Below are 24,611 nucleotides of genomic sequence, written 5' to 3' on the forward strand. Positions count from 1 at the left end.
CGATAAAGCTTCTGTTCCCATGCATTGTATCCTGTACTGACTTTGATGTGTTTCCAGCCCCGTCTACGCGGTTCGTCGCCCCCTTTCGTATACCTCGTCAGCCGTGCGATGACGGTCGCGCGCATTCCCCAGGGCCTTTGATGGACTACTCGTGATCGAGGCCTTGAAACACCGCTTACTTCGATGCTAACTCAAACTTAGCCCTTCTTCGGTGCCATGGGCTGCACCGTCGCCATCGTCTTCACCTGTCTGGGTGCCGCCTACGGTACCGCAAAGTCAGGTGTCGGCATCGCCGCTATGGGTGTTCTCCGCCCTGACCTGATTGTTAAGAGTACGCACAAGACCCTACCTACTAAAGCTACGCGGCGCACAAGGGCATCAAATGGCTGACAAATTGTCCAGACATCGTCCCGGTTATTATGGCCGGTATTATCGGCATTTATGGTCTGGTCGTCTCGGTTCTCATCTCCGACGGTCTGACCCAAACCATGCCTCTTTACACTGGTTTCATTCAATTTGGTGCTGGTCTCTCCGTCGGTCTCGCTGGTCTCGCCGCAGGCTTCGCCATCGGCATCGTGGGTGACGCAGGAGTTCGTGGCACAGCTCAGCAACCTCGTCTCTTCGTCGGCATGATCCTGATCCTCATTTTCGCCGAAGTCTTGGGTACGTGCGCCACTGACCATATACATACATATATATACCCACCTTGGCGTTCTATACATTGTTGCCACTAACCTCGTGTGTCTCCAGGTCTATACGGATTGATTGTTGCTCTGCTCATGAACTCCAAGGCCACTCTCAACGCCTCGTGTTAATTGATCCAACCACAGGGACTTGGGGCTCGGATAGTCGATGGTCGACAAATGGTTGGATCTGCGCCGAGGCCTTTTGGCGTCCCACACAAACACGAGGCAATTATTCTAGCGAACCACATGGTCGCATCCCATATAACTTAAACCCGTGGACCGAACTCGGCTCGAACAAGCGGGAGGACGCGAACGGACACCACGATGGCGAGAGTCGCGAAACGCCCACACGACTCTTGCCTGTTTGTGGATTTTTGGACTGGAGAAGGGAGCACCGCACCATGTACTATTGTTCCACATCTTTATTTCTCGGTTTTCTCGGGCGGTTTCTCAGCATAGATGGTGGCGGAGAGGGCTGTGGTCTAGGTTGATAGGTAATGCTCTTCCATGACTCTTTCTTTTTTTACTTCTCCTGGGTCGCGCCGCAAACATGCGTATATTCGCCGTAATGGTGCTGTTGCGCCCAAGCTGCCCGCTTCGGCTTGTTCCATAGCAGCCAGCCGCGCCGCCCATGGCTACAAGTACGAATCGCCTCTCTCAGGCGACGTGCCACTTCCAAAGACAACACTAAACTAGCTGGTACCTTTCTGCCCAACTACCGTCGGATTTCTGCCAGCTCGATCTAGTATTGTCTTGGCGCGGTGCGATAGATGTTCGTTCCCTGGGCCATTATCCACGTTCATACGCCCAAGAAGACCAGGTCCTAATAAGCCAACCAGAGTAAATGTCAGGATAATATGTCTGAACAATGCACTCAGGACAATGCACTCCCACTCTCGTGGGCCGAAGAAATAACAAGACAAATTCATTTCTAGATGACGTTATGATCTAGTTGCTGTACCGCAGCACGTAACTATCTACAAGGACGTTTGCCTCAGCTCCCGTGGCCACATGATTAACATTAAGAGGATGCAAAGAAAGACGCGACTCCTTCGCAGTGTCCGTTGTTCTGGTGGGGTCTCGCCGTCCGCCCATCCCTTGCCTCCATCCACCATGAGCACCGTCCAATATCTGTCCCTGAATCGTCGTCGCAGATCAGTGGACACTATATGGAAAAAGCGGCACCCTATATGTATCTATATACATACGAAGACTGAAGTAAAGCAATAAAAAAAGGTACAGGAGGAAAGAAAGGGGAAAGAGCTCGCTAGAGCGAGGATTAAACAGCTAGAAACCACCGCATGGAAAAGTAGGTGGACTTGGGAAAGTATTCCAGAATGGAAGGTCGTAAGAAATGAGTCGTTTCAAGTTCGTGGGCCAGCGGAGTTCGCGCAGGCTTATGCTTCCACGACGGGCAGACCAGAATCATCGGTTTAGATGACATACTGTTGGGCGGCAGTTAGCACGAGTCTGTTCGAGGGGACGAGAGGGGTGTTCGATTAGCGCGAGTAATGAATAAGGGAGACCATACCGGAATGAAGAGGTAAGGAACCTGGCGCTCGTACTCCTTCCAGGTCTCGCCATACTTCTGTCTGCACTTTTTAATGTCACGCCTCGCACGGTGGGCGATCATGATGCAGAAGAAGACGGGGTAAAACCAGGGGAAGGGGCTGTCAAAGCCGGTGATGAGACCCCAGGTGATGGCGAAGAAGGCGTCGCAGGTGTAGTGGACCTTGCGAGCAAGACCGTACCAGCCGTCGACGAGGATGGTGTCGCCCTTCGGGGTGGTGAGGGTCTTGGGGTTCTTGACGGTCTGCCAGGGCACCTGCGGGAAGGTCTTGCGGAAGAACATGCGGCCCTGTTCGGCACTGCGGAAGCGGTTCTTCTGGGAATTGCAGCTGTCCCAGACCCAGTAGACGAAGAGGTAGGCGGCGAAGAGGACGCCGAGGGCGATGGGGTTCCAGCGGTACTCGTCCGGGTGGCGGTTGGCGAGGTAAATGGTGCAGTGGCAGTACGACAGGGGCACGCCGGCGAGGTTCCAGAAGATCAGCATGAAGCCCCACTTCTCGTAGTACATGTCCCAGCTGGGGACGATCAGCTCCTCGCCCTTGGAGCAGGCATTGGCGTAGAGGTAATGGGCCATGAGGATGAAGAGAACCTCGCCCGAGACGTAGCCATAACGCTCATACTGCCTTGCGGCGGCACCGCAGCTCAGGAAGAAGAGGATGTACCAGGGGATGCGGACCTCGAAGAACATCTTGAAGTCGAGGATGCCGAACATGCGGGGATTCAGCTCGGCACCCATGAAGAAGTCGTAGATGGGGTAGCCGGTCATGCGGTGCTGGGCGCCGCGCCACAGGGCGGAGAAGTAGGCGATGAAGGAGACGATGTATCCGCTGAAGATGGCGACTGACATGATGGGGCCAAACTCGTCGATGGCGGTATAGACGGGGAAGATGCCAGTGAAATGCAGGACGGCGACGACCACAATGGACGTGTAGAAGCTGGTGTAGGCGCTGCAATAGTACTTGAGCTGCTTGCCACCCTCGTGGGCGAGGGGTTTGCCATAGGCCCACACGCCAGGGAGAAGACAGTAGCAGGCGGCCTCGAAGATGAAAAAGGTCCAGTAGATCTTCCAGGCACGGAGGTGGGGGAAGGCGCCGGTGTAGGCGAGATCGAAGAGGTGGTATGCGAAGTCGCCCCAGGACTGGCCGGGCTCGGGCAGCGGGAGCTTGCCATCGTAGTAGGTGGCCCCGATCCACATGTACCACATGAGGAGGGGGAAGAAGATCATGAGGGCGAGGGTGCCCAGGGAGCCGCCAAATTCGAAATGGCCCGAGCTATCAATCTTGGGATCGGTCCCAACCTTCCAACCGTCCACGATCTCGCCGTCCTTGTAGACGCGCTTGGTGGCCGGCTTCTTGGGGCTCGCAGCCTGGCCGTTCCCGTTGGCATGGCCGTTGGTGTGGCCATTCGCATGGCCATTTGCGACGCGGCCGTTGGTGACGGGCTTCATGGTGTCTTCTTCGGTGTCCAGCTCTTCGCGAAACTTGCCAGTGGCTCTTCGTCGAGGCTGTGGCTCTGGCTCGGACTCTGACTCTGACTTTGGCTCCGGCTCCGACTTTGGTTCTGGCTCCGGCTCCGGCTCTTCAAGCACGCGATCTGTCTGCGCTTCGGGCTCTGGGGTCTCTGCAGGAGTCTTGCGGCGGGAAGAAGTTCGACGTGGCGCGGGTCGGGGGGTCTCTACCATGCCGGTGAAGAGTTCCTTCTTTCTAAACAATGGTGTCAGTCTCAGGTCCCCGTGGATCGAGGGGACATGCGCGGTAGAGATTGAGTGATGGCAGCAAAACGGGGAGACATAAGGGGTGGTGTTGGAAAAAGAAGAAAGAAAAGAAAAGGCGGTCAAAAGGGTATGAGGGAATGCGCCTGGTGGGGAGAGATAGGGGTTTTCCCTAGATCATACACAAAATCGAACGCAGTATGAAGCCCCTTGAGAGAAGGCTCGAACCTGGTGACGAAGAGAATAGAAGCAAACTGGCCCAGACTGACCTTGGAGTAGCCCGTAGCGAATATCGACCGGACATGATGGCGGCGAGAATATATAGCCAGCAAAATTCTCAGAATGGAGACATGCAGGTTTCGTATAGCAGCCCAGATGCCACGATAGGTGAAATGGGAAAAGAGGACCAGAAGAGGAGACGCAGTGACCAGTCAACGGGATACTAGGGAAGGAAAACGGTAAAAAAAGGCGTTTAGATGGGATAGGGGCCAACTAGTGAGGAGCGTACCCGTTTGTCGATTTGTCGAGAGAACCTTCCTTCGTACTCGTGTCCGCGTCCACTGGACAATGGGTGCGCGAGGAGGGCCAGACGTCCTTTCATTGGATGGTTAAACTTTTTTGTTGATATTTGCTATGAAGCCCGTAGTCTGGGGTAGCGGCTGTGCGGGAAATTAGATACCTTCGGAGTAGTACATTGTGTACATTGGTACTCTCTCAGTCCTAGTGACGTGGGGCATTATGCAGGTTTCGTCTATTCGAGCTTTTTGACCACTCGGAGGAGTTGAAAGCAACGTCCCGTAGATGACATCTCCCCCGATTGACCAATCAGTGAAGCGCCTAGCAGAAGTAATTTCAGGGGCGGAGGGACACAGAAGTCCGTGAGACCCCGTACCTTATTTGTACCGGGACATACAACGTACTTCACACAGTGTAACAGTACTCTAAAAAGTACAACCCTTCCGAAGTGCCCTAACCCAACCTTAAAACGTTGGCTCTGGGCTCTACTTCGTAGACGAGACGTGCATGAAGCCCCGCCATGTGTGGACGAACATCGAATATCAGCACCAATAACGGGAATCTTGGTTCATCTCTCATCTATTTCATCAGCTGAACACATATGACACCAACGATGCCGGCTATCCACAGCTTCATCTGGAGTCTATCTACATGTATCCCTGGGCCAAGTGGATCTACGTTGTAGGGTTACCAAAACCGCCTTCACATGTTTTTGTCCTCTCTCCTCCTCCTATTCCCGCTCGCGACAAATCACTCGAGCGTGTTATTCAGCTCCCGGGTATCTCGCAGTTGGCGGAGCTTCGCCAAAGCTTCATCCAGAGGAAGAGTGGCAAGATCTCCCTTGCTATCTCTCGCCCGGATGCTGACAGTGCGGTTCTCCATCTCCTTCGCTCCGAGCACTAGACGAGGTGGGGTTGGTTAGTTAGTCGCATCACAAAACAGACGAGGGGCAATAAGTTCCCATACCGAAAATAAAGTTATACTGCAGGAGCTGGCCGTTGCGGATCTTCTTGTTCATCGTGTTGCCGCTGAGATCGCTGTCGGCATAGAAGTCATTTGCCTTTAGCAATGCCTCCACCTCCTTCACGTAGGGCTCCGCATCCGCCATGACCGGGACGACTAGGATTTGCCGAGGGCTGAGCCAGAGCGGCCACTTGCCCGCGAAATGCTCGGTCAGAACGGCGATGAAGCGCTCAAAGCTGCCAACCACTGCACGGTGAATCATGACCGGCCGAGCATGTCCGGCGGGGACGGCCTTGGCTACCTCCTTCGGTGCGTCATCCTTGGAAGCTTCCTTGGGAGCTTCTGATTGTGCGCCATCTACGAGGGCTGGCTGGGGAGCCGGTTCGGCCGGCTTGGATGCCGCAGCCCCGTCGGGCGAGGTATTCGCCGTCACGAAAGTCAGGTTAAACTGCCTGGGCAGCTGGAAGTCCAGTTGAATTGTGGCGCACTATCTCGTTTGTCAGCGACGACCGGCTTCTCGCCCTTTTGAGTAGGGGTGGGGTCCCCTGAAGGAACGCCTACCTGGTGCCATCTGTGAAGCGCGTCCATGATGGTGATGTCGATCTTGGGTCCATAAAACGCGCCATCGCCGGGGTTGAGCTCCCACTGGGCACCGTGAGATGCGGCAAACTTTTCGAGGGCGGCCTGTAGCGTATCCTCGGCCTTCTGCCACGTCTCGACGTCACCCAGGAACTTTTCGGGCCTTGTGGAGAGCTTGAGCTTGAACTGCATGCCCAGCTTTCCATACACGGTGTCCAAAAAGTCGAATAGGCCGGTGATTTCCGGTCCAATCTGGTCCTCGGAGCAGAAGATGTGAGAGTCGTCCTGGATGAACCTCCGAACACGGGTCAGACCAGTCAGGGCACCCGAGGCCTCGTTCCGATGAAGAATGCCAAACTCGGCCATGCGAAGGGGGAGTTCGCGATACGACCGTTCTCTCGACGCAAAAATAAGACAGTGACCGGGACAATTCATGGGCTTGAGGGCTGTTTGAGGTTAGCACAATCGCCCTCTACCAGTCGAAGACGTTACTTCTCCTCCAGCGGAATAACCAAGATAGGAGAATCCCTTACCCCACTTTGACTTTTCGACCTCAAAAGTGAACATGTCGTCCTGATAGTCTGAAGGCATGTTAGTTTTCCGATTCTACTCGTCTCCCAAACGACCGTACCGGACAAAAGAACGGAGATGGACGAGGGGCCGACGCACGATTCCAGTGTCCGGACTGCTTCCACAACTCGGCATTGTACATGTTTGGAGACATGACCTCGACATAGTCCCGTTTGTTGTACTCGCTCTGGATGATAGACTTGAGTGCGTTGTAGATCCTCATGCCATGAGGAAGGAAGAATGGTGAGCCGGGGGAGAGGTCGTGGAAGAGGAACAGTTCCTGGTCCTTGCCAATCCGGCGATGGTCTCTCTTGGCGGCTTCTTCGAGGTACTTGAGATGCGCAGCAAGGAGCTTCTTGTCGGGGAACGAAATGCCGTAGACTCTCTGCAGAGGGGGGTTCTTCGGGTCGCCCAGGAAGTACGAGGCACCTGTCTATAAGTGATGTTTGTAAGTTTACGAAAGCCAGGCGGAAAGGGGTCAACAACTTCCGGGGTTGCTTCTGTTTCTCCTTCTATTTTTCTTTTCCTTCTTTCTTGGGCACCTACCTTGAGAATAGCAAAAGCCTTGATCCTACCCGTGTCAATGACGTGGGGACCGAGACAGAGATCGATCAGAGGTCCGCAGCGGTATACAGTAGTAGAAGTACCGTCGGGCACCTTGGACTTGATGAGCTCCTGTTTGAAAGGGTTGTACTCGAACATGTGCAGGAGGTCCTCCTTGGACATGACGAGGCGCTCGAAGGGCTGCTTCTCCTTGACGACCGCGTCCATCAGAGTCTTGAGGTGTTTTTGATCGTCGGCGGTGACGCTGGTGTGTTCCGTTTGATCGGGCATGCCGAAATCATAGAAGAAACCCTCGTCGGTGGGGGGCCCGAAGCACAGGTGGCAGCTGAACTTCTTCTCGGCCGCCTCACCGAGGACGTGGGCGCTGGAGTGCCAGTACACCTTCTTGGCCTCGTCATCGTTGAAGTCGAGGAACTCGAGCCGGGCGTCACCCTCGAGGGGCCTGGGCATGTCCCAGAGGGTTCCATTGACACGGGCAATGACAGTACGGTCGAGGAGGGATTTGCTAATGCCCCTGGCGATATCGGCGGGGCTCGTCTCCCAAGCGGTGGCGGGAAGTTCTTTACCGTCGGGAAGGGTGACGGTGATGGGAACGCGAGGTTTCTCGGCCAGGGCCTTATCCTGCTCCGCCTTGAGCTTATCGAAGATTGCGATGCGGTGGGCGAAGAAAGCGGGATCCTCCTTGGCGGAGGTGACCACGGGGACGGTACGATTCTCCTTGGACATGATGGCGGCAGGTTCAGTCCACTCCAACGATCTGAATCTGATAAAGCAAGGGCCAGCGAGTGTGAAGGAGTGTGGCTTGACACCTCGATATTGTTCTGACCGATAAGGGAAAAAATCCAACGGCTGACAATCCTCTGAATGAGTCAGGCGCAAGGCACAGAGCAAAGATCACATTTGCGACCCGAGTCGGCGATGGTGGGCGACATTGGCGGGGTAGAATCCCCACACTCGACAATCTGGAATGCTGTTATCTTATCTTATCGCAATTCCCGGTGAGATGGAGGTACTTACATTCTGTCCGTACACCTCGCTTACCGAGCACAAAGTTACGAACATGTCACGTGATATACCCACTTACTGATCTCTGTGAGTGCACGGACTCCCCATGTAGCCTATATATTCTCGCCGCCTCGCCGTTGTTTACGACTTTCTCTTCTTCTTCTTTAGCTCTCTTTGGTACGTTGAATCCGACCCCAAACTTGCCTCAACCACCCGAGGCCATCATGACGACTCGTGCTAACGGAACTCTCCCTTTAGCCTTTTGGCTTAGATCAAGTGTAGTATCTGTTCTTTTCAGTTTAATCTCTGAAAGGTCTCTAAGGAGACCAATCGTGATTAATCTTATTTTTGGCCCTCGGGCGAGGCCCTCTGTGCTTGCACATGGCCCTGCCCACAGTGTCCCTGGTATTACACTGCCTCCAGGCGACGCGAACCCATTTTCATTGCAACCTTGGCTGGTCCAGAGTTGTGAAGAAGATGATGGTATTTCAACGTGGTCTGGCTGTATGGCGTAGTTGCTCATCACACCTCATGCGTCATGCGGCCAAGGAGTAAAATATTTTTGCGACAGCTCTCCAATAAAGTCCACATATTCAGAAGCATACTATTTATTACCTATTGAATATAATCCTGCTGTCATGAACTCGTCTTGATGCGTATGGATTTTGTATGTCATATGGGGTGCAAAAACGCTTTTCCGTCCAACTATTCCAAATATTCGGCGTAAGAATAAAATCAGGTAAACAAAGTCATCACAAGTGTTCCTTTTGGCTCCCTTCACTTATCGTCCTTGCTCTGTCTCGACAATTCAACCTGTGACCGCCTTGCCCGTGATCCATCTGGACTTGCGAAGAGCAAACGACAAATCTGACCCGCTAGACGTCACCACGCAACTCGCTTCTCAGTCGAAATCACCCAACAAACAAACACCATGGATAGCGACACCAAAATGACCGAGGCCCCCAACTCACGCCTGCTCGATCCCAAGATCTTCGAACATTTGAAGAACAAGATCGACGAGGACCAGCAGGTCCGCGATGCCCTCAGCCTGATTATCCAGCGCCTTGACCGGGCCAACTCACACGTCCAGGGTCTATTGTCCCGAGTCCATGCTACCCCTCGATCACAATGTGAGCTTCCGATCTTCTATCTTCATTTCTTTCCTCCCTTATTTCCTTACGAAAAGCTGACATCACATGAATGCAAGACCCTTCCTTCCTCGCACAGGTCGAGGCGGGCATTCAGGATGAGATCGCCGTTATTGGCGAGCTGAACGAGATGGCTTCTCAGCATCCCTACTACCAGTAAGATGACTTGGACCACCACCTCGTCCACATTGGACAAAAGACAGACGTGCAATACAAGCAACGCATCCGCTGATTAGGTCTCCTCGTGTTCCGCAGGTACAACCAAAAATGGGCCCGTACAATCCAAAACTCCATCTTCACCGTCCTCCTCTGCGGCTGGCTCGGTGGTCTCCCCCAGGACAGCAGCGCCCAGACCGCAGAGCCGGAACAGGGCCGCCTCATTACCATCGAGGAAGTAGGCTCCATTTTCAAGGGTAAGCGCATTTCCGCCCTTTTTTCTTTACCCCTACCTATCTACTTACTCCGTTCTCGTCTACCGTCTTCCCCCTCCCCCTCTCGATCATGGAGGACGACCTCGCTAACCGATGAAAACAATACAAAAAGTCCCGGTAAACCTAAAGGACAGGGATAGCTTCCACATCACCATAGAAGAGTACCTCTTCGCCCTCGTCGACCTGACGCAGGAACTCTCCCGCCTCGCCCCCAACGCCGTGACCCTCGGCGAGCCAGCCCTGTCCATCCGCGTCGCCTCCTTCGTGGGCGACATCTTCGCCGGTTTCCAGGTCCTCAACCTCAAGAACGACGCCCTGCGCAAACGTGTCGATGGCGTGAAGTATCACGTTCAGCGGGTCGAGGAGGTCGTCTACGATCTCACCTTGCGCGGCATGGTTCCCAAGGGCTCCGAGGACCCCGACAAGCCGTCGTCTGGCTGATGGAGTTCTGTAGCCATATGGAAGAGGGCGGCTGCTGTTGGTTTACTTGGGAAGAGACTCGAGACGAGAATTTACTTCATGTCTTCCTTGACTGGGTTCAACGCAGTGATCGTCATGAGAACAATGTAGCCCGAATTGGGGAGAAAAGTTAAAGGAGTCCAATATGCTCGCAGATGACAATCATTAATATACGACACCTCGCGCGGATCATGGTTGCTATACATGCAATCGCTTGCTACATACGTCTTTAGCCATCCTCAGTTCGTTTATAGTCTCTCGTTGCACAAAGTACCGTACCATCCCTTGTCGACACGGTTGGATCGCGTCCAGCGTGCCTCAACCTAGCACTGAGTGGTCGCAAGCAAAGAAGGGGGATAAGCCAAGATAGGATAAAGTACAGCAACGGTTTTCTTGTTTCTCTCATGAGCTCGTCAAAGAGGGAGCAGACGACAGAGCAGTGCTCTGCTTAATCTGGCGTCCTCTTTGTCAATCATCTTCCATCGTGATACCCTCGTTTGCTCATGCTCAATCGTCTCCATCTATACCAAACATAAAACATGGCAAATGGCCCCGGAAGGGCGCAACAACCTGTGAACACCGTGGGCCCAAACGCATACCACCACCTCGCCATATTTCTTTTCCTCCGGAGGTGTATAACTTCCCGTGACGCATCAAGACAAAAGAAAGATCGTACTTGGAATGCTAATATGATCAGCCATCCCCTCGCCCATCAGGACCATTGTATGTCTCTACTAGGCGCCCTGCTCCGCCTCTTCCCGGCCGAAACGTTGGTTGCCACCGGAGGCGAGGCGACCGCCGGGGAAGCGACCGAGGGAGGGTTTCTGCCGTAGTTCTCCTTCATGGACGGCGCACTATCGGCTCGAATCATGTGAGGCTGCGCCGGGACACCACCCCCAGACCGGCTGGGGTTTGTCGAGGTTCTAGGGAGTCGGCTCCTAGCTCCAAACGACGTCGAGCTATTATTGCTTACATTACTGCTGTTGGGTGTGCCCACTGCGGATGAGGAGTCGCCGCTGACTCGTCGGGGGATGGCCGTCGGCCCGTCCCTGCTCCGCGGCCGGTATACCAACGATTCCCGGTCGTGGGACCCCGTCACTGGATTGCGACGCGGACTGGATGCCACCTCGACATAGGCACCACTGAGCATCCCTGGATGTAGAGACGCCCGAGAACGCGGTGGGCCAGTGTGCGTAGGTGTCGGCGGCATGGATGCCGCCGATCGAAGACCAGGAGGCGTGAAGGACGAGTTGCGCCGTGGCCCAGACCCTGAGCGCCGGGATGACGACACGCTGCTACCGGAGCCTTTACGCTCGTGATGGATACCCTCAAAGGGGACGACGTCGATATGCGACTTTACCAGTTCCGACGCGAGGTTCCGTACGAGCACCGCCGAGTCCGTCTCGGCCAGAGTCTTGATCGCTGCCATGAGAGCATGGACCTGCTTGCTGTTCAAAGCGCCGTTGGCCTTGCCCGTATCCGCGGTCTCGAGCTCACATGCATCCATGATGTTGCGCACCAAGCGAAGTAGGTTGAGCCTCACCACTGCCTTTTTGTGACCGAGTCTCAGGGCAATGCCTGCAAACATCTCCGGCCGAGCCAGGGATCCCGAGATGGATGGGCTCAGCCTCAGGAGCTTGAGAAGAGGTTCCAGAAGATTGGAGTCGAACGAGTTGATTCGGTTCGTGTTGAAGCAAGCCACAGTGGCGTCGGCGAATTTACCCTCGAGAAGATGGCTCTCGACCTTGGCCGTTTCCTCCTGCAGCCACACAAGGATGGCATCGAGGGCAGTGACTTGCCAGTATTGATCGGGTAGAAGGGAAACGTAAAAGTCCAAGCCCTTGTTTTGCCAGAGATAGCGGCGGCCCTTGCTCCCAGAGTGAGCCATATCGCATAATATGGGAAGGGCAAACTCCTTCGGCGGTCTCTCCGTCTGCATAATCCGCATGAGCAGCGGAATGATTCCCCCCACAGCCGCGTCCTCTTGCCGTTCCTTGCTGAGGCGGCACAGATTAAACATGGTGTTTAGGACTTGATTCGAAATCTCCCTAAAGTGTTTATGACCCTTCCTCATGCTGTAACTCAACAGGTCAATCAAGAGCTCGATGGCATCCGCGGAATGTAGCGACTCGAGCGTGGTCGACAGCATGGACAAGTTCTTGATGAACTTGAGCATCGTAATCTGGTGGACAGGTGTCATCCGCCTCAGATCCTTGAGGACACCTAAAGAGGAAGAGAAGAGTTAGCAGGTGGTCGGCGGGGTCCAGGTTTCATACTCTGCGAGGCACCTACTCTTGAGGACCTGGCGGTCCGCGACCACTTCCTTGACGTAGTTCTCCGCCTGGGAGAAGAGGTAAAAGATATTCACGATGCGCGCTTCAATGAGCTCAGACAATTCATCCTCCCCTTCCTCGTCTAACACCCGGTGCAGCACCAGGGCGAGAGGATAGAGGATCTTGCTTCTCGAGAAAATGCGACAAAAGTCATTCTTGGGCGTCGGCCCCTGAAGCTCGAAAACATTCCAGATACCATTGACACCAATCAGGACCAGGTCCCTGGCGTCGTCGAAATCCTCGTCCAGGAATTCGACCAGGACGTTTAGACCGCCAGCGCTCACGAACATCTGCAGGGTGAGCGTCGAGGTCTGGTACATCTGCCGCACAAACGCCGCCGCCTCGAGCCGAATTTCGTTGGAATACTGCCGAGCGGCGAACTTGGTGATGATGGGGATGCCACCCACAAAGCACAGGTTCTCCTGGATCTCGACGTCGTCGAGGATAATCTATGGCGGTGTGAGTGGACTCCAACATAAATGGCTGGGGTATAACATGCTTACCGTATTGACCACCTTGAGCAGTTGCAGGATCATGTGCTGTCTGCTCTTCACGGTGCAGGGTTCGAGAATCTCCAGGATGGGCAGCAAGCCATGGGCGCTGATGATTAGGTCCTTTACTTCGCCATTCTCCCAAAGAAGAGCAAGCTACAGTAGTTTCAATGTTAGAGTTGTTTTCCATTTGGCGCACTGAAATAGAAAGGTCTGGGCTTACCAGATCCTCGGATAGTATCGAGAGCGTTTCCTCGCCCTCTGTGGTCTTGAGAGAGCGCACGAGTCCCTCAACCTTCTCAGCCAGCCGGGCATGGCGATCCCGGGCAATATTGGCTTCCAAGTCCATCTCATCCCAGCCAGGGTCCATAAGAGCGAACGGGTCGTCTTCGTCGTCATCGTCGCCGAGCCAAGAATTGGTAGAAAGTCTGGAGTGCAGCATAAGACCACCGTCCTCTGACCCGCGGTCGCTCTCATCTCTTTCCATCAATTGCTCTTCAGGCCCGAATATATCGGAGAAGTCCTCGTCTTCGTCTTCGGCGAATTTTTGGATCTCGATGGACGATCTCGTCCTGTGCATGGATCTGTCCGGAAGAACGGATGGTCTCGATGCAGCCTTCCGTCTCGTGCTGCCTCCTGGAGGCGGATCCGTGGACGGCGGGAGGGTTGTCAGGTCTGAGGGATGGAAAAGCTGTGGGGCGTCGGCCTAAACAGATGATAGTGTGAGTAGCCAGAATGGACGACGGCCACTTGCGTCAACGTTGTGGCGTGAGCGTGGGCGAGGGAAACCCCCTGAGGAGTCTCAACAGTAAGTTACTCACCTTTTTGGAAAGAGAGCCAAGTCGCTGGTTGAACACATTATCATTATCAAAGAACAAGTCCGAATAGTCCTCCACAGACTGTTCGCGGTAGGCAAGATCAGGCCGCGCCGGCAGCTCGAACCTGCTGCTTCCCAACTGTGGCTTGTTGGGGGACTTGGAGTGGGAAGGCTTGTGGGCATGACTTGATTTCCGAGGGCTCGATTTCGCCGGCGATTGAGGCTCTGGCTGCTCGCCCTTATCCCGTCGTAGCGGTCGGATGGTCTTCTCCTGGCAGTCGAGGTCATGAAAGATGTCGTGGCCGGGGCCTTTGATGGTCATGAGCTCGCCCTCAAAGTCATCGTCGTAGCTGACGGAGTGGCTACGAGAGTCAATGGTCGAAGCGAAGGCCTTGAGTTTGTCTGAAGAGAGCATGCCTCCGAAATTGTCCTGAGGTTTGAGATGAGGTAGCTGGAGGGCACTGGGGGAGATTGCAGTTGCAAAGTCGTTGTCCCAGTTGTCGTCATCTAGAAAGGTTGGTTTAAATACGGCGCATAGAAACACAGTAATCCAGAGAAGACAGCTAGGTAACTTACCAGCGAGCTCGGGGGACCGGAATGCATCGGCACTAGGCCTCGGTTTCGCCAAAGACAGCGGCCCCTTTGCGGCCGTGATGGGATTCGGTTTGTGAGACTCGGTACCGTGAAGTCTGGAGCTTGCGTGGTGGCCTCCATGGCTGAGCATGCCAACCCCTTCAGAGCCGTTAGACGCTCGGTGAGAGGTCTCGGACGACTTCAGGGCCTTGTTCCACTGCTTCACCTCCTCAACAGCTTGATTAAAGTTGGACGGCGCTTTGGAGACGGGCGCATCGCTCCTTCGGCATCCGGGCAATCCAGGCATGCTTCAGTAGCTTTCGGGCCGTCACTCTCAGGTTTGGGTCCTTTTGGAAACACTGCATCAGAAAGTCGCGGGCAGCCTGATACAGGTCAGTCAAAGCAGGCAGAGAGGGAATGAGAGGCGCGGATTTACAGGTGATATCCCTTCGGGCAGCGGGGGATGGTCATCGTTGACAATGGCAAACAGGGCCGGCATGGCAGCAAGGTTGTGATAAGGGGGCCTCCCCTGCAGCAGCTCAATGACTGTACAACCCACGCTCCATATGTCGGACGCAGAACTGGCGCCGGAAAGTTGGATGATCTCGGGGGCCATCCAATAAGGTGTTCCTACCACCTGGGCTTCCTTGTCTTGACCGCCAGCTAATGTGCTCGTCGAGACACCGAAATCAGCCAGCTTGACGGTGCCATCCTTGGTGGTTAAGATGTTGGCCCCCTTGATATCTCTATGGATGACACCTTGGTCGTGGAGATATTGCAGACCCTGCAAGACCTGGGTCATATAGACACCGACGAGGTTCTCGGGGAACTTTCCATAAGCTTTGCATATGGAATGAAGGGAGCCGTTCTCGCAGTATCTTTCCAGCGGTTAGCGGCATGGCGAGTGTTTCCCAGCTTGGAAGGAGGAAAAACGTACTCGAGGACAATGTTGAGGCAGTCGGCTGATTTCACAAAACCGAGATACTTCACAATGTTGTCGTGCTGGGTTCCTAGTTCAGTCTCGTTTCTGTCGACGAACGTCTTAATCTCTGGAGACACAACATACATGAAGGTTCTTGAGGAGATCGATCTCAGACTAGAAGACAGTTAGTTCCGACGCTCGACTCTCCGGGTGGTAAGAGAGTCCCCATATGGACATATACGCACCTCGATCATGCGCAACTCGCTCTTGGGCAGATTTACTAGCTTGATCTGTTTGACAGCAACAGCCTCGCCGGTGCCCCAGTTGAAGGCCTTGTAGACAGACCCGAAAGCACCCTTGCCCAAGCATTCTCCCAGACGCTATAGTATCACACTTGTCAGCCGATGTTCCAATATAAAAAAGCTAGCCGGTTTCCCTCCCTCCATCGTCAGGTAACAACAGTGTATGGTCCATGGATAATGGTCCTCGGGTGACAGAAATGTAGGTACGCACGTAATCTTTGAGGCCTGGATCCTGCACAGCCGAGGTCTCCCGGTGGGCTTGTTTCTCTTTGCGCGGTGTCCCCGAGGTCCTGTCACGAAACGCCGCCGCAGCCGCCCTTCCATTGGCGTGATATTGTCGCTCGGCGGACGAGGATGTCGCGTGGGCATGCGTGGATGTGGACGTAGGCATGGCCAATGGACGTCGGACGAGGCTGACCTCGCCAGGCCAAGGATTCGGGTTCGTGGAGGAGGAATCTGGATCGGAGTCGACGCTTACGGATTTGGTATCGTAGGGTGGCTATTCGTGTCGTCCGTTGTGCAAGGGAGTGTTGCGGACGTGCGGCAAGGTGCAGAAGGGTCGATAGGGTAGGTCAGATGTCGTAACCAAAAAGAAGAAGAAAAAAAAAGAGTGTGGGCCCTCGAAGGAACTGAGCGAAAAGAAGAGAGGCAGTCAGTGCCAGAATACATGCCCAACCCTACCGCGAGCCAGCTCGTGCGCAGATTGTCACGATGGCGAAGCTTCGGGCAGCCTGGACCATGGAAGGAGGCAGCGAGGTCGAGCGGCGACGCACGACCACCACGCGGACAGAGTCGGTGTGATATCCAGCCTGCACAAAAGCCCGAGGCACTGGGGGTTCTACTTTTTTTGTGGGTGGGAGAGAAAGGAGCGACGATTTGGGCTGACAACAAATGAATGTCTTGACCAGAATGGGGACCGAAATGCAGTCGTCTCGTCCGGGCGAGGAAGTGGTGTTTTGTTCAGGTTCTCCCCGAGTCTTATGGTGTTTCTCCCCGTTTCTCGGTGGACTACAGGACTAGACAGGTACCTGTTACTGTTACTGGTAGGCTAGGAGCCCACTGGAATTTGGCGGGTGAGGTAGTGACATTAGGCACTGTAACAACTGTAGCAGAGGGGAAACTGTTGCTATTCTGGGCAAATTACATGTAACTGGGTGAAACGGCATGAACTGCCGCGCAACGCCAGCCTGTCAGGTGCCCGTCCTACTTTAGCTCGCGGGGTGGTTCATTCCTCGTACCAGTACCCCAGATCAACGTGTTGTTAAGCATGCCAATGCTCACAAACTGTCTTGGAATGTCATGTGTCGAAATAGAGTTACCTACGTAGATTTGTATGAATAGACACATAAATAATAACCACTCCTCAGAGTCCACCGATCTTCTGCCCCGTACCAGTCAACGTCGAAAACAAAACATGACCTGAGATGTGTCTCATTGGTGCGTAAGAACATGCCTCTTTTTATGATAGGTACTTTGCGTAAGATGGAGACAAAGGTATTAGCAGTTCCTTGTAGCCCGTTTCGCTAGACACTCGAGTGCCTTTCATATAAGAAATCAATGCTAGCTACCCCTGGTTAAATAGTTGAAACGCCGGATAATTACTTCATTACAGATCACAGAATACAGGTACTTGCTAGGTATGTATGAGAGAAACTGGTAGGCACAGCTAGGCATGTAGATGGTGCTGCTATGCCAACTACACCGACTGGAGACTGAGAATGGCAATCGATACTGGTGTTATCGGGGCCGGAAAAGTGTATGCCTCTGGCCAGCGTTAAACCAAGTCTACAACAATGTTCAGCGTACAATAGGTATCATCCGAGTCTCAAGTTTCACCTCGGTCACAGCGCAAAAGAACTCGGAGAGTTGATGATATTGTAGCACCAATGGTGCCATGGCCCAGATGGCAACCACATCTGGACAATTGGCTATTCTCCGCCTCTAGACGTGGCGAGCGCGCAATGTAGGGCGTGCTCCCATATAATACCTATGCTATGCAGACCGCCTATGTGGTGTCTTCTGGCATGCTTCCATCATGCATCCAATACAGGTATCATGCCATGTACTCAGTACAACGGGCTCGCGTCTAGACGCCGAGTCCCTATCACTCGACAATCCAGATACCTCCCAGTCACGTTATTGGGTATCGTGACATGACTCAAAAGTCAATGGGTCCGGATGTCCAACCCCGTCGTCATCCGAAAGGGCCCGGTAAGTGGCTTCTATCCCCTTTCCGTAGCCTCCTCTACGCCCGATGTCTTCGGTATACCCCCCAAAAGACTATAAACACAACGGCAATGCAAAACGCCTGCTAAACCCATCGTCTGGCTTTGCAAAATCACAACTCTGTAGAAGAGGCTTTTCCCGCTGCACCGTCCATCCGCTATTCGTTGCTGTGGTTGTTATCGCTTTTTTGTGCGTGGTTTGTCGAAGCCAAGCCCACGGCTGCCTCCGCTTCCCGTATACCGGGGGTCTCCCGCCGCAATGACCATAGAACGACCTTCTCGTGCAGAAGATCATTCGTCCATGAGCCGGGCCATTACCGCCCGGCGTGCGGCCTCCCACTCCACTTCGCTGTCATAGGCGTTTGCGGTGAGTGCAGCAACGTAACGTCGCGTATATGCCGTCGGGAAGGTGGCCCATGACAGATCAAAACCGTCATCCGCTTCCTCATCGACAGGCTCATCGTCACTGTCCGAATTCTCACACGGGTGCTCTCCCCCATAATTATACACAATGTCCGGTCCAGTGAAAGAGGTCCGGGATGATGCTGCAGCACTGCGGTTCTGAGACGTGGAGGCAGATGCGGAGGCCGTGGCTGATGTGAAAGACGATTCGACACTAGGCGGCTGGGGATCGGGGGTGAGCGTGGTGAGGAGAGTATCCCAGACCTCCGGGCTTAAACTCCTAGTACGATCTCCAAGCCCGTCCAGGCCTGTGGAACGATGCGAGCCGGGCCACGGCGCCGTCCGAGAAGCCCGCTCTCCCCTAGACGCCGAACCCTCAGAGGGGTGTAGCGACCTTCGGGAACCTCGATCAGGGCTGCGATCAAAGCGAGCAGCTACCGAGGGGGCCTGTGGCGGCAGGTTGGTTAGGAATCAACAGAGGCAGAATGATGAACGCCCGAGAGAATCGACTCACGATGCGATCACGACGGTATCCATCCATGTCAGACAAATCCATGTCATCCGGCCTTGGGTGGCGGGCCACTAATCTCGACCGGGTTGGCGGTTCGCCCCTCTCCGGTGGAGGACTGTCGCCGGTGCTGGTCTGGATCACCGTATACCGGTCCCCAAAAAGACTCGACATGGTGGGATTTCCGGAACTGGTCCTCACACGGGCACGTGCTGCGCGACCATGTCTGTGGGCTCCCGGTGCTGAACGCGAAGCGGGCGGATTGGACGTGTACGCCTCGGGTGGTGGCGGCTGGCCGGACTCTATCCAGGGGTAGCGGGCCGGGGGTTCGGAAGGCGCGGGGAGGCCGAAATTTTCCCACGGCCGTATCGAGCGGGTGGAGGGCGCGTCGAGGTCATATGTTGGGAAAGATTCCCTGAGGAAGGCGGCTCGACGGCGCAGGGTGCGGCTCTCGCGGTTGGACGAGCGGCGACTCCTACGAATGGAAGTTCGCGGCGGGACACCAGGGGCCTTCTCTGGTGACTTGGATTTGATGTCGGAGTCGACGGGAGCAACGAAGAGACTATTTGTATCGACAGCGTCGGTGTATTAGCTGAATGTGAAAACGACGGTTCGCGCTGATGTTGTAAGTCGCGGTTATGGGGACGATGGCGACACATGCGATCAACTTTTGCGAACACGGTAGAACACGCGAAACTAGAGCATCGCAAGAAGCAACAGAATTCGGTGTAAACATGTGTGCAAGACGCGATAGACGGCGGCGCGGAGTAACGCGTCTGCGAGTCGCCGATATCGAGTCAAGTCACATTCGCATGGGCCGTTGGCGCATCCGCCAATAGGAGATGGGACTTACGGGAGACCCATTTTGGGGTAAGTACAGGAGGAAAGAAGTAAAAATTCGATGAAAGAGAAGAATAAGCTGTCGGGAGGAAGGGCGACAATGATGTTAGGGGGACTTTGTCCGCGACAGGTTCTGTGGTCGATGGAAATACAGTCCCGCAGGCAGGTGGGAGAATGAGTGTAGCTGAGGATGCGTACGTATGCGACGAACAAGACGAGGGATGACGGACTCTTCTTGCTCTTTGACCCCTGCCCTGGATTACGTTTTGCGTGGGTCGAGATGGCCAGGGCAAAGAGTGGATCAAATGAGATGGTAGGGGGGAAAGGGAAGATAATGGGATAATGGGGGATAGAGAAAGGAGGACGAATGTAGGGGAATCGGGGTGGCAGGCGAAGAAATGATACGGAAGTGGCTGGTGCATTGGCCTCAATGCCCATGTCCGTGTGACAAAATGTTAGAGGAGTACTTTGGTATGCTCAGACTCAGGCATGCAAGTAATGTACCCTTTATTATTTTGCACCGACCCCACAGAAATACCAGGCTGCACGAAGTACTTCTGCAACCGTAAGAATCTTCTTATATGCATATCTAAAAATCTCGTTGTTTAGGTATTTGTTCTAGCGGAGTCAAGGTACTTATGCGTTCCACATGAGCATGGGCGATAAAACGCGTTGAGAAAGGGAAATAGAAAACACCGCGGGAGATTTCAGGTAGGAGATCTCGCCATCGTTGACCCAGAAACGATGGAACGATGGAACCACAACCAGAACAGCTAATGATGTGATAACCGTCATATCGCAAACGGACATCACATTGCAATTCTCCTCGGAATGCGCCCTGACGTATCATGAAGGGCGAAGCCAAGACAGTCATCAATCCACAGACCAAACCGAGACCTGTTGCGGCGTCCGCCTCGTCATCCATCATGAAAGGGGTTAGCCTCGAGCTCACCCGCATGGTGCGCGCCATGGCGTCCATAAGCCAGAAATGGGACGCCATCCACGTGGCCGGTACCAACGGGAAGGGTTCTGTGTGCACGTATATATCCGCCCTCTGCCGGCGGTTCAAGATTGATAACGGCCTCTTCACCTCACCATACCTGGTAGAGCCACGTGACGCCGTCAAAATCAACGGCGTCCCGATATCGACGCAGAAGTACGGCCAGCTCCGCCAGCAAGTACTGGACGATCAAGCTCGGCGCCAGGCTCGGCAACCCTCTCCCCTTCTTGAGGATCAGTCTCCGTCTTCTCTCACCGAATTCGAAATTGGCACGCTCGTAGCCTTTTCCGCCTTTGATGATGCCAACGTCGCGACCGGCATCGTCGAAGTCGGCCTCGGCGGTCGGCTAGACTCTACCAATGCCCTGGCCAGGAAGAAAGTCACTGTCATCACCAAAATCGGGCTGGATCACCAGAAGCTCCTAGGTGACACGTTGCCTCTGATTGCGCAGGAGAAGGCCGCCATCATGATGGCCAACGTGCCGTGCGTCGTAGATGGGAGCAACCCCCCGGAGGTTCTTGACGTTTTTGCGAGGCATGCCCATGCCGTGGGCGCCCCGCTTCATGTGACCACGGAGCAGGAAGGCCTCCTAGAAGAGCTCTCCCAGTCCGGCATCATGCCCCACCAGGCGCAGAACATGGCATGCGCCATCACCGCTTTCCGATTGGCGTTTCCGGAGCTCCGCCTCGCTATTGGCGACGCGCTGCCGCTTTTGAAAGGCACCACTCATCTGGGAAGACTGTCCTGGCTCGAGGTGAAACCTGACACCTCGGAGCCGGGGGACGCGAAGAGGATCCTCATCGACGGCGCACATAATCCTCAGTCCGCGGCGACGCTGGCTACCTTTGTGGAAACCCGAGTTCGGCAGAAAGCCGGCGAGTCTGTCACTTGGGTCGTGGCTGTGTCCAAACAAGACGGCAAGGACGCCGCAGGTATGCTCCGTACGCTCGTGCGTCCAGGTGACAGTGTGGTCTGCGTGGCGTTCAGCAGGAGGCCGACCATGCCCTGGGTTGAGCCCGTCAAGCCTTCGTCGCTGTGCGAAACTGTGGCAGAGCTAGGTATCCAGTGTCTTAGTTTTGACGAGCCGGATGAAAGCGCAGGTGAAGGGTCTCTGGCCGAGGGTATGGCGCAGGCGATCCGACAGAACGGACCTGTGGTTCTGACTGGCAGTTTATACTTGGTGGGAGATGCGCACCGATTGTACGGTGGTCGCTTTTAACTCCAAATCATAAGGCTTTAAACGAGCATCATTATCTGCTGATGGCGAACACGGTCGACCCGTGAGATTAGCCTGAGATCCCTCGACAAAGTCGAAGCGTAAAGCCAGTTTACATGGAATAACTGTTAACCATGAGAAAACACCGCCTATCTCGACAGGCAGGCCATTCATCGACACTGAGAACTCGGGTTCTTATTTAATTAAACTCGTTGGCTCATATGAGTGAGGCATTCTAGTCTTTGGCGGCGATAACTTCATAGTCGTGTTCCAACTGCGTACCTCTAGATAAATCAGGGCAGATCACATGATCTTCTAAATTTCAGTGTTAATTCCTCTATTCATGAATGCTTCAATGAACAAAAATCAGCTCTTCACTCGCTTCTTCGCTGCGAATATGCCACCACCACACCCCAGCCACCTGATTATAGTCTGCTGTCACGGTATCTGGACAGGCGGAGCGGCCCGCGGCGTCGATGAAGCCGAGTGGCTCATCGCCGACTTCCAAACTGGGGAGACGCCGACCTTCATAGATCATATCAAAGCCGGCCTCACCCGCCTCAGGGATGATCCCCATGCTGAGCTCGTCTTCTCGGGGCAAGTCGCCCACTCTCCTTCCACCCCTCCCTATGGTGATATGTTTTAAGGACCTAAGCCTAACAATCGGCGCTCACTATCAGGGCCCCAACGAGGAAAGAAACTCGTCTCTCCGAAGCACAGAGCTACGCCAACCTCGCCTCGTCCAACAACTACTTCGGCATCGTCTCTGCAGAAGAGGCAGCGGGCCGCATCTTCGTGGACGAACAGGCGCTGGACTCATACCACAACGTCCTATTTCCCTTGATTCATTTCTGGCGGCGCCGCGGAAGGACCGCCTCGTCTTCCTGGCCCCGTAAACTCACAGTTGTCAGCCACGCCTTCAAGCGCCTGCGTATCGTCGAGGGCCACTGTGCGGCCATTGGCTTTCCCCTGGACAGGGTTGACTTTATAGGCGTCGATCCTCCCGGGATGGCAACCTTGGCCGACGGTGAAGTGCAAAAGACAGGCGCCATTGCTGGAGTCCAGCGCGCAGTGGATCAATGGACGGCTGATCCGCATGGTGTAGGGCCGGTGTTGGCGGGAAAGAGGGCCAGCAGGAACCCCTGGGACGTTGGACAGGAGCTCTTCGTTTCGCAGGAAGAGAGGGAACGGAGCGGGCTTGTGACAAGAAGGTCGGATGAAGGCGGGGAGGCTTTGGTCGACGGGGAAGCAAGACCGTGGGATTAAAATCACCGTAGAAGTGCATACAGATTTTCATAGACTTCATTTTATGCATGTCAAGGGCAACGCCATCTAGATCTTCGACCGACCCTCCTCACTCGCAGGCCCAAAGCCTGGCCCTGTCGCAGATGAATCCGCTACACAAGCCGACTCCACCTCGTCAAGCAAGAATCGGCAAGCATCCTCCACCATGCCGTCACTAAATACATGGCCGACGCCTTCATAGACTATGTTCTCTACGGCCAGGCTACCATCGGTGGACCACCACGTCTGCGTAGCATTTTCTAAGAACTCGACAAACGGACGGGCCATGGCATACGGCACCAACTTGTCGTCACCGCCCGAGCAGACCAGCACTTTCTTTCCTCGGACGTGCTTATCCAGGATTCCCCGCAGTCTATGCTGTTCCTCTGGTGAGAGGCTGGCAGTCGCCTCCGGAATAGGGGCAGTGCCGAAGAGAATGCCCTTGGGATCGTGTCTCAGGCACGCACGCACGAGATCACGAGGGAAGTCTCTGCTACCCAGGAACGAGGCACCGTCATCTTCCGTTTTGAAGGTGGACAGTTTGGAGAGCTTCGCCCGGTTGGTCATGAGTGCTGTGGTCATCACATCGTCAGCTACACATACCACCGTAGCCATCATTTCGTTTCATTTCCCGCTGGCCTGCCGTCCTAAGAAACACTTCCAGGCGGGGGGGGGGGGGGGGGGGGCCGCCCACGAGGACTACTCACCCATATAGTCAGGACACCCGATGATGACCACACCGGCTTTGATTCTTTCTTCGGCAAACAAGGCCTGCCACGCGCTGTGCCCACCCAGACTCACACCCAGCACGAGGTGTTGGTCGACTTTGACATCCCACTCCGCCTTGCCCCCGCCTCTTCCCGCATCGTGTCGCTGGAGGATCCCCTCCACCTCCATCCTCACGTACCCAGCCACCAGATCCATCAGTCCCTGGGTGTCAGTTACCATTCCGGCTATACCGCCAAACATGTCGATGGCGTGCGCTGGGTTCCCATTCCGCCACGCCCGGTTCGCACGCTCCTCAACCATCCGGCCTCCATGGTTCCGTTGATCGAATGCTACGGCGATGAGTCCGCGCCTCCGCCTGCTGCTGCCCTCCTGGTTCTGCGGCTGTTGTTGAGCTTGTCGGCGATGCCAATGGTTCATGATGCGCTCTGCGAAGGAGCCCATGTCTTCTTTGCTTCTGGTGCGGGGGTGGTGGAGCCACAGACACGAGAGACCGGAAGAAACCCCATGTTCTGATAAGGCCGCTGACGCGAGTTCCTCAAGACCATAGATATCGCACGGGAGACCAGCCATAAGGATGGTCCGCTTGGATACCTTGGGGTTGGGCGCTGGCGGGGCCATGGGGTTCTCGGGTGCAGACATGATGTTTTCAAATGAAGTTCGAATATAGATGCGTTACAACTTCCGGAGAACTTGCTATACCTTGATAACAGGACTGATCGTTTCAAGTAAACTGGCTGGTTCTGTTCCCTCTGCTATGTCGGTTGAAGT

General features: G+C 54.7%; 9 protein-coding genes across 9 annotated transcripts; 4 read left to right on the top strand and 5 right to left on the bottom strand.

Moving 5' to 3' along the window:
• Positions 1-201: 201 nt before the first annotated feature.
• Positions 202-815, top strand: ACRALDRAFT_1029873 (uncharacterized protein; the record flags this gene model as incomplete). The annotated part of the gene is made up of 3 exons (XM_071014882.1): positions 202-331; positions 403-663; positions 751-815. Coding segments are annotated over 3 exons (456 nt in total), but the record flags the coding sequence as incomplete, so codon positions are not given.
• Positions 816-2,119: 1,304 nt separating this feature from the next.
• ACRALDRAFT_1068420 (uncharacterized protein) lies at positions 2,120-4,270 on the bottom strand (the record flags this gene model as incomplete). Its single annotated transcript, XM_071017565.1, has 3 exons — positions 2,120-2,131; positions 2,218-3,958; positions 4,236-4,270. 3 exons carry the CDS (start codon positions 4,268-4,270, stop codon positions 2,120-2,122), a joined length of 1,788 nt encoding a protein of 595 aa, XP_070876977.1.
• A 755-nt stretch (positions 4,271-5,025) lies between these two features.
• On the bottom strand, positions 5,026-8,068 carry ACRALDRAFT_1040089 (uncharacterized protein). Its single transcript, XM_071015162.1, has 6 exons — positions 7,137-8,068; positions 6,694-7,023; positions 6,558-6,605; positions 6,007-6,470; positions 5,449-5,932; positions 5,026-5,381 (listed from the first exon to the last, which is right to left on the bottom strand). The coding sequence occupies exons 1-6, from the start codon at positions 7,882-7,884 to the stop codon at positions 5,233-5,235; spliced, it is 2,223 nt and encodes a 740-aa protein (XP_070876978.1). The 5' UTR covers positions 7,885-8,068; the 3' UTR covers positions 5,026-5,232.
• A 1,026-nt stretch (positions 8,069-9,094) lies between these two features.
• Positions 9,095-10,183, top strand: ACRALDRAFT_1068422 (uncharacterized protein; the record flags this gene model as incomplete). Its single annotated transcript, XM_071017566.1, has 4 exons — positions 9,095-9,293; positions 9,371-9,467; positions 9,567-9,724; positions 9,855-10,183. 4 exons carry the CDS (start codon positions 9,095-9,097, stop codon positions 10,181-10,183), a joined length of 783 nt encoding a protein of 260 aa, XP_070876979.1.
• A 7,255-nt stretch (positions 10,184-17,438) lies between these two features.
• ACRALDRAFT_1061220 (uncharacterized protein) lies at positions 17,439-19,916 on the bottom strand. Its single transcript, XM_071016387.1, has 3 exons — positions 19,628-19,916; positions 18,781-19,336; positions 17,439-18,713 (listed from the first exon to the last, which is right to left on the bottom strand). Exons 1-3 carry the CDS (start codon positions 19,636-19,638, stop codon positions 18,156-18,158), a joined length of 1,125 nt encoding a protein of 374 aa, XP_070876980.1. The 5' UTR covers positions 19,639-19,916; the 3' UTR covers positions 17,439-18,155.
• On the top strand, positions 17,634-18,127 carry ACRALDRAFT_207189 (uncharacterized protein; the record flags this gene model as incomplete). The annotated part of the gene is made up of 5 exons (XM_071022189.1): positions 17,634-17,648; positions 17,690-17,769; positions 17,805-17,854; positions 17,992-18,034; positions 18,073-18,127. 5 exons carry the CDS (start codon positions 17,634-17,636, stop codon positions 18,125-18,127), a joined length of 243 nt encoding a protein of 80 aa, XP_070876981.1.
• Positions 19,917-20,268: 352 nt separating the features above from the next.
• Positions 20,269-22,173, top strand: ACRALDRAFT_1061222 (uncharacterized protein). The gene has a single exon (XM_071016388.1). It carries the CDS (start codon positions 20,463-20,465, stop codon positions 21,831-21,833), a length of 1,371 nt encoding a protein of 456 aa, XP_070876982.1. The 5' UTR covers positions 20,269-20,462; the 3' UTR covers positions 21,834-22,173.
• A 9-nt stretch (positions 22,174-22,182) lies between these two features.
• Positions 22,183-23,005, bottom strand: ACRALDRAFT_2051703 (uncharacterized protein; the record flags this gene model as incomplete). Its single annotated transcript, XM_071021622.1, has 2 exons — positions 22,733-23,005; positions 22,183-22,457 (listed from the first exon to the last, which is right to left on the bottom strand). The coding sequence occupies exons 1-2, from the start codon at positions 22,926-22,928 to the stop codon at positions 22,183-22,185; spliced, it is 471 nt and encodes a 156-aa protein (XP_070876983.1). The 5' UTR covers positions 22,929-23,005.
• On the bottom strand, positions 23,002-24,587 carry ACRALDRAFT_1074774 (uncharacterized protein). Its single transcript, XM_071018280.1, has 2 exons — positions 23,822-24,587; positions 23,002-23,686 (listed from the first exon to the last, which is right to left on the bottom strand). Exons 1-2 carry the CDS (start codon positions 24,480-24,482, stop codon positions 23,163-23,165), a joined length of 1,185 nt encoding a protein of 394 aa, XP_070876984.1. The 5' UTR covers positions 24,483-24,587; the 3' UTR covers positions 23,002-23,162.
• Positions 24,588-24,611: the final 24 nt, after the last annotated feature.

Source organism: Sodiomyces alcalophilus (assembly GCF_042370955.1).
Source record: "Sodiomyces alcalophilus JCM 7366 unplaced genomic scaffold ACRALscaffold_2, whole genome shotgun sequence".
NCBI lineage: Eukaryota > Fungi > Ascomycota > Sordariomycetes > Glomerellales > Plectosphaerellaceae > Sodiomyces > Sodiomyces alcalophilus.